This window comes from Dermochelys coriacea, chromosome 3 (genome assembly GCF_009764565.3).
Source record: "Dermochelys coriacea isolate rDerCor1 chromosome 3, rDerCor1.pri.v4, whole genome shotgun sequence".
Lineage (NCBI taxonomy): Eukaryota > Metazoa > Chordata > Testudines > Dermochelyidae > Dermochelys > Dermochelys coriacea.
In genome coordinates, this window is record NC_050070.1 from 201609889 (window position 1) to 201622729 (window position 12841).

At 40.9% G+C, this 12841-nt stretch overlaps 1 protein-coding gene and 1 long non-coding RNA gene across 2 annotated transcripts in view; one reads left to right on the forward strand and one right to left on the reverse strand.

Moving 5' to 3' along the window:
- Positions 1–3182: 3182 nt before the first annotated feature.
- Positions 3183–12841, reverse strand: part of PLCB4 (phospholipase C beta 4) — a 314466-nt gene continuing 304807 nt past the window's right edge. The window contains 4 exon segments of the mRNA XM_043512117.1: positions 3183–4973; positions 8401–8437; positions 10463–10549; positions 11175–11232. Of these exon segments, the coding sequence (XP_043368052.1) occupies positions 4885–4973; positions 8401–8437; positions 10463–10549; positions 11175–11232 (271 nt within the window). The 3' untranslated portion in view covers positions 3183–4884.
- LOC122459584 lies at positions 7373–7915 on the forward strand. Its single transcript, XR_006280375.1, has 2 exons — positions 7373–7502; positions 7676–7915. It is a non-coding gene; the product is annotated as an uncharacterized LOC122459584 (long non-coding RNA).

A 12841-nucleotide genomic window follows, 5' to 3' on the forward strand; every position in this document is an offset into this window, starting at 1 on the left:
AGACAGTACTGTGAGTGCACTCACAGCCGTGAATCACAAAAACTATACACACCTCTTTCTCACTGTCCCTTGGCTACCACACAGGTCAGCACGAGTCCCAATTATGGTGAGTTCGTGAGGAGGGAGGGATGGACAAGGGGGAATGGGCAAGAAGGGACAAAGGAAGGTTTGCGAAGGGAGTTACTATAAGTGGCTGGGGAGCCTAGTCTGAATTTTGGTACCCTTTTCCACAGGCTAGGGTAATCGAACCCCATATCTCACTCCAAAGGGTAACCCAGGATGCATCTTCTGCATGTGTGTGGCTTCAGACTGGCTCCATATAACACTCACTTGTGTGTTGCTCTGGTGTCTGCAGAAATAATTGCTGAGTGGTGAGGCAAAGTTTCCTACAGTAGGGGGAGAAACAAGGCAGGCCTCCCAAGGAACCTTCGGCAGAGGACTGCAGACTATCTACAGGAAAATTTTCTAGAGATCACTATGGAGGATTCCAGGGATGTACCCATGTACATTAACAAACTTGTCCACCGTGGCCCCACCACGTAGATGGACATGCTCTGCTGTTAATTTCTGCCCCTTGCCCCTCCTCTACCATATAACATACATAAGAGCCCAATCTTCTCTCAAAGTGCAGTATGAAAGCAAAATGAGCACTTACTGGAGCGCCTCTCTTCTGCATTCTGAGCGTCAGGCCTGTAGTGCGGGGACTGACTAGACCTCTCTGGAGTGGAAAAGCGGTCCTGACTCACTGCGCCACCAGACAACCCTGCCGTATGCTCCACTTCATCTTCCAGCTCCACCTCCTCATCTACCACTTCCTCATTGGCGTTGAGGCCACTGGTTGCTGCCTCCAGTCTCCCCGAGGTATCCAGGGGGCTCTTGGCGGTGGGGTCGCTGCCGAGGATGGCGTACAGTTCCTTTTAGAAGCAGCATGTCTTTGGTGACACACCACAATGATTGGCCTCCCTTGCCTTCTGGTTTGCCTGCCTCAGCTCCTTGATTTTTAGCATGATGCTGCTGTGTCCCCCTTCTCCTGCATGCCACTAGCAATTAGCCCGTATTTACTGGAATTCCTATGGATGGTGTGAAACCGTGACTGCACAGCCTCCTCCCCGTATACTGAGCAGATTCAACAGCTCCGGCATATTCCACGTGGGAGTGCATCTGCTGTGTAAAACCGGCATGATCAGCTGGGATGATGCTGTGTGAACTGTGCATGCAGAGCAAATGAACAGGGGAGGGGTGCATACCTGTGCGCCATCAGGGCAGCTGAGTTCAAACCACTGACCAGAGTGGTGGGCATTGTGGGACACCTCCCAGAGCCCAATTAGGGTGACATAAGCAAGTGAGGTGTCTACACTGACGCTGCATTACTAACACTACATTGCAAAAAGCTCTGTGCTGCTCAGTGAGGTGGTTTTATTATGTCAGCATAGCAGGGAAATTACATTGGTGGGAGGAGCATTTTAATGTGTGCACCTCCACCGTTTTATAGTTTAAAAACTGATTTTGATTTTTGTTGACAAAAATGTGTAGTGTAGACAAGGCCTTCTCCGCCTTGAGCAGAAACCCACTCGCTGGCTGATTGACTGCCTGTTTACAGTCTCTTCAAAGGCCCAAAGTGGAGCTATGAACTTGAAGCCACAGAAGAACCCCTGTGTGGCATGTGAAGGAGTGCCCACCCCCCAGAGCCCTTTTTGGAGTTGAGTGATCTCTGGTAAGCTTATTAGCATGCATTGTTTTTAATATGTTTTTGCTGTAATGCTTCAAATGTATGCGTTTGCTTAGAAAGAGCTGCGTGGGAACAATGTTTGGCAATTACTCTGTTACTTGTCTCTGAAGAGAAAGCAAAGGCAGTCTGCCTTGCTGGGAATATCACAGCAGAGTAAGGGAACTCTAGTTTAGTCTGAAAATACTCTGGTCAGAAGGGAGAGAGATGCATCTCCACCCAAGAGAGGCAATGGCTGGGGAGCTGGAAGCCCATACTGGACCATGGGGGTGGGGATACAGGTGCAGTTGCCCTGAACAGAGAGAGACATAGTTTTAAGAAAGGGTGCAAGTGTTCTGTGCCAAGAGTGGCGGCAGTAAATTCTGCTCTTCATAGCAGAAAATGACCTCAGAACAGATTTGACTAGAATGGTGTGAATTAAAGCATGAATATAAGCAGACATAAGGCAACTGTGGTAAATCCAGCATTGGAGTCCTAATGGTAACACATATCAAATGATCATTTATGCACGTAGGGAAAATTTCCAAACAGTCATATCCTGGGATGTAGCTGGTAAATATTTATAACATAACCCCATGGAGCTGGCAAAGAAAGAGCGGGGGCTGAGAGCATGTCGACACAAACATTGAGTTTGTGGCAAACTGGAAGTGTGAATCTACTCCACCCTAGCCTGCTGTACACTAACTAGCCATGTGGATCTTTTCTGATACAAAAAACACACAGATCTCTCCAGTAACTACGCCAACGCAATCCAGAGAGATGTAAAAGAACACGTGGACCCTTCAAAGGCAAGGACGGGTTGACAGGATAATAGTTAAGGATGTTTTGTTCGAACTAGCAGGTTCAAGGCTTAGGGTGATAATTAACATTTGCAGTGTAATATGTAACTTGTTTACATCAATGTGTAAAAGGAGCAGTCATAGGAGGGGCAGCGTCATGTTATGCTGATTGAAACGGCACCACTGTTGCAGGTGTACTTGTGTTAGTGTACCTGTAGGTCCTATGGGGCCTTTGCCACTGAACCAAGCCTGTGGTCTTTCTTAACGAACATCATTGGGGTCTGCGGAATCAATATGCTGCACACTCTGCTCACTAGCAGTGTTAACACCACTTTGCAGCACTAACATCACCCATCGGCAGAAATATAGGTGCACAGGGGACTTTACTAGCAGAAACTTAGGCACCAATAGGTTAGGCAGCTGCTGAGTAGGGTTCATGAGGATCTACATTTTGGATTTATGTGCCTAAATCCCTTTATGAAGCTAGCCCAGTATTCATAACCTTTAAAATAACTGAAATAAGAATCCCTTGAACAAATAAGAATTGGTATGAATATGTTTATAGTATGGGCACCTTTACAGGAATTTATGGTAGATACTTTACATTGTGCACTTCATTTTGAAGCAGGGATATCTCGAAACTCTTGTATAAATTGATCACACTGATGAGTATTGTATTTATTTTTACGTTTTTATTAGAGAAGTTGAAAGTTTCATCTCAGAACTGACAATAACAATCTCTCTTCATTTAATTTGTTTATAGGAATATGTAGAATTGGTTTGTACAAGCATATACAACCACTTAATTGGTGCTTAGTATAATGAAATCAGTAATCTGATTTGTTCTAAACTACCAGTTTTCCATGCAGTCTCCTTTGTATTGGCAGCATGGGCAAATTCCAAGCAGAATGCTTACATGCGTTGTTCTGCAATATAACTACAGCAGGCTTTAAGAACATGCAAATTAACACTGTAGCAAATTGTTTTCATATCTAACAGACATAAAAAGATTATTCTTGATATGAAATTCTGAAAATCTGCATAAATATTTTTGTGTAAAATTAAATTAGTTATGTACTTTTCTTTTAACTAGAACTTGAAGTATCAAGAATGCCCACATAATTCATATACATATATATATATATAGGTCTTGTTATGCTAAAAGTCTTCAGAATTAATCAAATAATATTTGGTGACATACTTTTAATCTGTATTTATTGACTAATAGAATGACTGTGGTCATACGATTGGCATTAAAGTCATAACTGGTGATTGTATCACATGCAGACATATTTCTAGTAATTCAGTTTACTAATTTTGTCACGTGGCAACATTTAGGTGATTTTCTACAATATTGTGATTTAAAGTGTATAAATACTTTTTACATTTTCACAGTTACAAACTTTTTGCCAATAGTCATTTAACAATCTTTAAGATACAATGAACTATAATATCTGGGATCTGCAGCAAAAGGATCAAAATGCAATTTCTATACAAGCAATGGATGATGTAAACTTTTCTTAAAGTGCCTAACACATAATTCCTTTAACTTTAGAGCACTGATTAGTTTTGGCACAGAACAATTTATTTCTACTATGTTTACCATTTCAACAACTTTTACAGGATGTCAGTTTCTTTCAGGAATGATGAAGTTGATATGGCACTTGTTGAGGACATCATTTTAATGTGGAAATATCTTGCAAAATCACTGTTATCCCAGTGTATTAATTCTGCTGACGAGTTTACAGATATTTGTACTTTCCAATATATGCAGCTAATTTTCAATTGCTTACCATTCTCTGCAGCTCAAAAATGTGTGCACAATAGAAAAAAATCACCAAAAGAGACTAAATCTGTCAGATAAAGCGGATGATTTTTTAAATTATTATTTAGTAGCAGATCCATTTAAAAGGCTTGATGCCAGGAGTTGCTGAGTGCCTCCTACCTCACAGCATCTTGCAGGATTGGGGCTAAACCAATAACATACCAAGCATGAGAATAAAAATGGTAAATAGCTTGTTATTCTGATTATGATTGTGTTCCCATCTGAGCTTATGTTAAAATAAAGAAACATGGTGCTGTATTTTAAGGCCCTTGCCTACAATCCTGACACAGGAAAAAACACCCCTTGAGGTGAATGGAAGGTTTCCTGAGCAGGGAGTACAGGACTGGGCTTTAAGATGTTATGTGCCTCTTTTTAATAGTGTTTTGCTCAATAAGGGAATTTCAGTACTCAGTGTAAAAAGGAATATGCAAAACCTTAAGACATGGTGGTCTGTGTCTACAGTTGGTTTAATCAGAAGGGAAAAGAGCAAAAAAGCCCACTTTCCCTCCTCAGCAATGATGGTTGGAATTTTATGGATACTGGCTTTCCTGGCTTCAGTTTGCATGCTGGAGTTTTAGACTACTGTTGCTGGCCTGCGGTCCATCTCTGCTTCCAGCTTCACCATCTGCTGCATCTCCTTTGCCTGTAACCCAAAATAATCATATTGTTTCATCATGGAGTATCATACTAAAGCTTGTGTTCAAAATCAAATACATTTTCAGCACAATAGTATCCGAGTGGAATATATGTAATGAATGCTGGAGGGACGTGACCATTCCCCACCCCCAGAAAAAATCTGCATATTTTCAAAACATCGCTGTTGTTTTTCTGCTGGTACTTATAAGTTATAAAATATGAGGCACCATTCCTAGGATTTATGGGCCACTTTTCAAAGACACACATGATAAAATGTATCTGAAAGCCTCACATTGTATGGAGGAAAATCATGCTGTTTCTGACTGAACTGCCTCTGGAAATGGGACAATGGCTTGGAGACAAACTATATCAGCCCTGGCTGAGTTTGGACTGGTGTTGCTTGGGAAACTAAGGGTTACAACCTGTCATCTGGACCCATCTTCTGCTGGCCAATGAAAGACAATGACTGGTGTGAACGATTATTGGACTTACTGATGGCAGAGATTATTGACATCTTCCTTAAGGTGGCCAAGATGGCTTCATCTAGCTCAGTGATTTTAGCTGTTTATTTTGGCAGTACCCTTTGCTCCTGGCATCCAGGCTTTTGTTGCCTCAAGATTAGGCTACTGCAATGTGCTCTACATGGGGCTACACCTTGAATCCACCTGGAAACTGATGCTGGAACAGATTGTAGTAGCCCACTCATTAAGCAATATATTTCAATATACATTCTTGGTTTGTAAATAGAGTTAAAGGTGTTATTTATACCCTCTAATGCCCTAAATTGCTTGGGACCTACTGACTTGAGAGGTTACCCCCTGTCCTCATGTGGCATTGCGAAAGTTGAGTTTCGAGATGCTTGGGTTAGAAACCCCTCAGTTCAAAGTGTGGGGGGAAGCACCTACCCCTGTGCATTTTCCATGAGGGGCCTTCAATTTCAGAACTCGCTTTTCATCCTGATCCAAAATCACCTGAATATGCTGACCAGTCTATCTTTATAGCCAGCCTTCTGGGGACAGGGGATGTCTTAAGATTGAAAATACCATTGTGTCTCCCACATGCCAATCCTTTCCCCAGTGTGAGTGGCCACTCTGCTTTTGCTATACAGGGAGGAGTGGTCGCCGGACTTGCCTTACTATGTGAATTGTGTATTCTGATAAATTGTAAAGGTGCCTACCACATGGGATAGGCATTTTTTATCTAAATCAATAAAGAAGCTCCTACTCAGGGAGTTACATATTCTGTGCATGCCTTCAGGTATTTCCAGATGTAAAACTGGGCAAATGAAGGTCCAAAAAAGTCATTTAGATGCACACTCATTTTGTAAAGTAAATGTGGAATTGTATAGGTGTTATAGATGTACCCCTTTCTGAATAGTTCTGTGCATTTTACCATCACATTTGTACACCCAGCTAATTATGATCATACCAAAGGCAACTGTATTATAAATGCATTTAAATCCCATTTTACCTTCCTATGACTTTAAAGTTTGAAATAAATGAAGAAAATTTTTAAATGAAAATATGGAAACATAACATTAATAAATCCATGTGTACAGCCTTTTCTGAAATACTAGAACTGACTTGCTGTGTTCACTCCGTGTGTGAATTTTGCAAGTGAAAATGAAATTCCACCTAAAATGTAAACTCTTTGACACAGCTTGTATTTATTTCTCAGTAACTGAAGTTATTGTGGTCTCCAATACCCTAATACCTGAGCGCCTCACAATCTTCATCCTCCCAACATCCCAGTGAGGAGGGAAGTAATATTATCCCCATTTTACAGAGGGGGAACTGACACACTTAGAGACAAAGGGCTTTTCTACATGAACATATAGTTCACAGAAAGCTGTAGTGTGAATCTACCCCACACTAGCCTGCCAATGCACTTTAGTTCATTTCAAATAGGACTAGATCAAAGCACATTAGCGAATTGTTCATAGGTGTCAGCAGGGTCCACCCAGACAATTCGAGCGCAGCAGGGTAGTTTCACACCCCAGCTTGCCACAAACCAAATGATCATGTAGACAGGTCAGAGGTGACTTGTCCTTGCCCATGGTCACACAGGAAGTCTCGGGCACAGCAGAGACTTAGGACTCGAGAGCCTTGGGTTCAAGCCAGTGGTTTTACCACTGGACCATCCTGAATCTCATGAGCAAAGTCCTGTAACTGTTTTGCAGATTAGTTTAGCCAGAAGGGTGTAACTGTAAAGTGAATTTAGTTCAGAATAATCCTACACCGTATGGCCAGGCTGCCTGTTTTTATCAGCTGATGGTCAGCCACTGCATTCTGAAGTGAACACATGAATAGGATAATTATAGATGAGCTTTGTGGAGGAAGTAAGTACTTGGAGTCAATAAGAATCCACCTAGTTAATAGGACCTATGCGTTCAATCCTGCAAGATGCTGTGTGCCCTCATCTTCAATGGGATTTGAGGGCACTTAGTACCTCACAGGACTGAGTGCATTAAGGATAGAGTGCTGGCTGCCAGCCAAATTAATTCTTTGTGTAGATATCTATCTCTAACTCAGTATAGGTTTCAGAGTAGCAGCCGTGTTAGTCTGTATTCGCAAAAAGAAAAGGAGTACTTGTGGCACCTTAGAGACTAACAAATTTATTAGAGCATAAGCTTTCGTGAGCTACAGCTCACTTCATCGGATGAAGTGAGCTGTAGCTCACGAAAGCTTATGCTCTAATAACTCAGTATAGTTACTGTAGATGTGGATAGACTGGGTTTGAGGATGGGATCCCAGTAAATTATTGACTGAAGATTTAAGCAGGTCACTAAATTCAGGCAAAATTCCACAACTGGATGTTTAAACCTAACACAAATATTTTACTGCTTTTGAGAGAAGGGGTTAATATGAATGATGGTTATTAAGAAGCTATAACAGGAAAGCTACAATAGTGTGATTAACAGATTCCCAATAGCTGGAAGCCTCTTTTCTTTAGCCACTAAAAAGCTACAGTATTTCTAGCTATCTAATATATTTCTAGCTATTTTTAGTGTGGCATTACTTTTATTATTTTTATGCTAATATATGTGGAAAATCTGGCTTTGTCGGTCTATCTGCATTAGCAGTTAGTCATATATATGTCAACACTAAAATAGTATCCTTAATTAGTAGATGCTTCTTAAAATTTCAAGCATGTCTTTAACTACTGATAATATAACAATACAAATCATTCTTTAAGTTTCCTGTCCTCGTTATTATAAGAATGTATCTGTGGGTCTGAAATGCTAAAGCATAAAATACTGTTACTATGTCAGACTCTTAAATATTTAGTGTGCATAAATATTATTAACAGTGTGTTCATTATGTTAATGGTACTTCCCAGTGCTTGCATTTACAAAGAGTGCTCCAATGAGAATGATTTAATTTAGAAGGAAAGCATATTGAAATAGTAGCTTGCTTATTATAGATCAATCCTACCTTGTGTTTGAGACACTGCATGACAGGATTTCAAAAGCTGTTTGTACAAAAATAATAATGTCAAAATTGAGTAATACAACAAGAAGCAAATAAAATGAATGAAAACTGAAGTTAGACTGAGGAATGAATGCAAGAAAAGAATACATAACACAAAAGGCTAATAAATGTGAGTGCCTAATATTTTATGCCGGAGAGTGTTTCCACCCATAGGTGTCTTAGTCTGCACTGTACTTCTGCTATGAAAGGTATCTCCACCATTATGACATGAAAGGGATATTTAAGACTTTGAGAAGTTTTGATCCAGTTAACTGGAATACATATGACCACTAGCCAGGTGTCCGTGCTCTGGGCCTGATTCTCCTCACACTCATACTAGTGTCCATCACAAGTAAATCCACTGAAGTCATGGAGTTATATCAGTGGGAAACAAGTGTGACACCAGAATCCATCTCAGAGACTTTTATGATAACTGCATGACAAATTCCATGCAGAACAATGAGCAGTGAGGTAACTTTCTAAGAATGACAAATCAAACACTCAAAAGTAAGGAATTACAGAGTTTAAGTTAAAAGCTCAGCTCTAATCCTGCTCCCTTGTCTTTATATGGTGCTGGATCCAAAGGCTCTCACTGACTTAAGTAGGCTTTGGATCAGGCCCTTAATCTTCATACATTATTTTATCAACTAGTACAATTAACACTGCAAGGGAATTGTCTGAACCAATCAGGTTGCAGTAATGCTGCAGTCAGTGTAGCACAATTACATATTTTTTTCTCATGTATTCACACTGTGCACTTTGATTGGATGTGTGTACATGATGGACATCGCTGGATTCAGACCACTTTGTGCTAGATGGTGGAGGAGGCAACTAGGGTGGATATTATACCTCCCTGGAGTGATTCTAGCATAGTGCATGTGCTTTATCAGCAGAGTTCAAATTCTGGAAAATTTAGTGAAAAACGTAGGAAATAAATTCATAACCCAGGAAGGTGACAGCCACTACATCCACCCTTCAGTTCTCTCTCACCTTACTGGGTTTGTGCTTGCGTAGTCCACCCTTGATTTCCTACTTCACTGAGGCCCACCTGGCTATTGAGCTTGTATAATAATTATTGCTCTGTTGGCTCCTCCTTTCAATAGGGGGGAACCACTCAGGAAAAGAGTGTTCCACCAGAAATAAAATTTGATTTTTTTTTTTAAAGATGACCGTCAGTTTTCAAGAAAATTTTCTTCTTCTCACCAGCAGAAAGTAACATGGTATTTTAACCAGTGAAGGGCAAACTGGCTCTGATAAAACCCTGGAACTGTCACCAATTTTTAGAACAGGACCCACACCAAAAGCTTTTGAGGTTTTGAGATATTTTCAGCATTTTTTTCACCCCTATTTTCCATCCAGGACTGGAAACAGAAGTCCCAAAACATGAAGAGAAAAGGTTTTTTTTGAGGTATTTCCAGACAGGGTTGACCACGAATGTACTGGAATTCTGGGAGCCTTCCTACCTAACCTTCCAGTCTCATGAGGTTCGAACAGGTTGGAGGATGAGCTTTGGACAAGCACCCAAGGTTTAGATGGTTATCTGAACCAAGTTAGAATTCCATACTGTTTGAAGTCCTTCCAAGCCTACATTTTCAACTCCCAAAAAAGTGAGCGAGTACAAATAAAAGCTTCTTTGGAGCCAATTTCAGTGGTGACTCACACTCAGCAGAACTAGGGGTAGGTCTGCACAGCAGTTGGGAGGTGCAATTCCCAGTGTGGGTACACACACACGTGCTAGCCCTGCTGCTCAAGCAAGCATCTAAAATTGCAGTGTGGCTGTGGCAGCACCAGGTGCAGCTCAGGCTACCTACCCAAGTACAATTCTCCCGAATCTCCTGTGTACACAAGCCCAAGTTGCTTCAACCACAGGTGCTAGTTTGAGCAGAGCTAGTGGATGTACATCTGCCCAAGCCGGGAATCCCATCTCCCAGCTACTGTGTAGACGTACCCTACAAATGGAACTGTACTCTCTTTCTCGCTTTTAATTTAGTAACTCACGTTTCTTGTAACCCCTTTAAATAAATACCTGCTCATTCTGCTTCTCCAAGACTTCTAGATGCTCAAGCTGAATTTTTCTCAACTGATCCATTTCCTTTGACTGCTTCATTGCTAGCTACAAAGAAGAGAAGAGAATACACGTGACGTGTATCACAATTTTTTTTTTAATGGATAAATAATTTCCAAAGAATATTATTTATTTGCTGGTGTTCACAGTGCTATCCAAAACATTAGAAGGAGGCATGGTCCCCGCTCTGGATAGTTTACCGTTTAGCCGATCTAAAATATATACAACAGCAAGCTATTTTAATTCAAACGTCATACTAATGAGTTATAAATGCTTTGCACATTACTTAAATATGATTTTAAACTCTGCTTAAGATTTTGACTTGTATGTGATAGAAACCAGTGACAAAAATCCATTTTACGAGCAAATTCTCAATTCAGGTAAATTGAAAGGTGAATTCAGATAAAATTCCCACAGATTTCAGTCAGAATTTAGAAGTTCAGGAGTAGACCCTGGGTCAGGTTTCTGGTGAAGAGAGACCTTGAAATTCAGTTTGAGAATGACCGAGTCTCTAGTTTCTCAAGTTAGTAGAAATCATTGCTGTCACTGAGCTACAGTAACTGAAGGGTACATTTTCAAAATACTGTGCAGAAGCTGGGTGTACGTTACTAAAGAGGTGTGGTTCCTGCCATCAAATCACATACATTTGATTTCTTATCAAAATTATACTTACCCTTTTTCTCTCTTCCAGAAACTTTTTAGTGTTGCTGCTGTTTAGTTCTCTTACTCGCCTAAATAAATAAAAAAAGGATATTGTGCTTGAGGACTTATTAAAAAGCCCAAGAGCCAGAACCACAAATCTGAGTCAATGATAAGGAGATAAATAAAATGGGGGCTTATTTTGCCACCCTTTATGCACTACCATAGACTGTGAATAGCTCCACTAGGGTGACCAGATAGCAAGTGTGAAAAACCAGGACAGGGGTGGGGAATAGGAGCTCATATTTTAAAAAAAGCCCTAAATATCGGGACTGTCCCTATAAAATTGGGACATCTGGCCACCCTAAGCTCCACTGAGGTCAGTGGGACTAATTGCAGAGCAAGGCCCTACTCCGGCTTTAAGTCTTTACATTATATTTAATATTTCTGGCTATCTTGGATACTGTGACTAAGAGGGTTTGAAGAAACTGATCAAGATTGTTGCAAACTAAGTTTGCCTTGATCCTTAGTCTGGAGTGATCCATTTAATTGAGGAGTTTGTTTTATTAATCCATTTGCAATAGTTTGTATTTACCATCTCCTTACAGTGTTTAACAATTATTAAAATCATACTGATTATCAAGAATAAAAAGATATTTTAACGAATGCTTGACACGGTGCCATTCATAGATTCCAAGGCCAGAAGGTACCATTGTCATCATCTAGTCTGACTTCCTGTATAGCACAGGCCATAGAACTTCCCCAAAGTAATTTCTAGAGCAGATTGTTTAGAAAAAAATCCCATCTTGATTTACAAATTCTGAGTGATGGAGAATGTACCACAACCCTTGGGAAATTGTTCCAGTGATGAATTACTCTCACTGTTAAAAATGTATGCTGTATTTCCAGTCTGAATTTGTCTAGCTGCAACTTCTAGCCATTGTGTTATGCCTTTCTTTCCTAGACTGAAGAGCCTATGATTAAACATGTATCTACATATGCCCATGTAGATCCCACTAAAAGCAACTCATCCCTGAACCTTCTCTTTATTAAGCTATATAGATTGAGCTCCCTGAGTCTATCACTATAGGGCAGATTTTCTAATCCTTTAATCATTCTCATGGCTCTTTTCTGAACCCTCTGCAATTTATCAACATCCTTCTGGAATGGTGGGAAACAGAATAGACACACTATTCCAGCAGTGGTTGTACCACCGCCAAATATAGAGGTAAAATAACCTCTCTACTGCAGCTTGAGATTCCCATGTCTATGTATCCCAGGATCACATTAGCTCTTTTGGCCACAGCATAGCACTGGGAGCTCTGTTCAATCATTATGACTAATTAGTCATCATGATTAAGGCTACAATTTGATCATGGATATTTTTAGTAAAAATCATGGACAGGTCATGGGCAATAAACAAAAATTCACATCCTGGGACCTATCCATAACTTACACTATAAATAACCCTGATTAAATCTTGGGGGGGGGGAAAGGAGGCTGCTGCTCGGGGATTGCCCTGGGGGCCACTACTTGAGGGAGGGAGAGGCACCCCAGGGGGCCACTGCTCAGGTGTGGGCAGGGGTGTCCGGGCCAGTGGCACCAGCTGCTGGGGGCCCCCGGGGCTGCTACTCAGGCTGGTGTGGCTGACTGCAGAGCTGCTCCAGTAGTGACCAGTGTGGCTGTCCACGGGGCCACGTA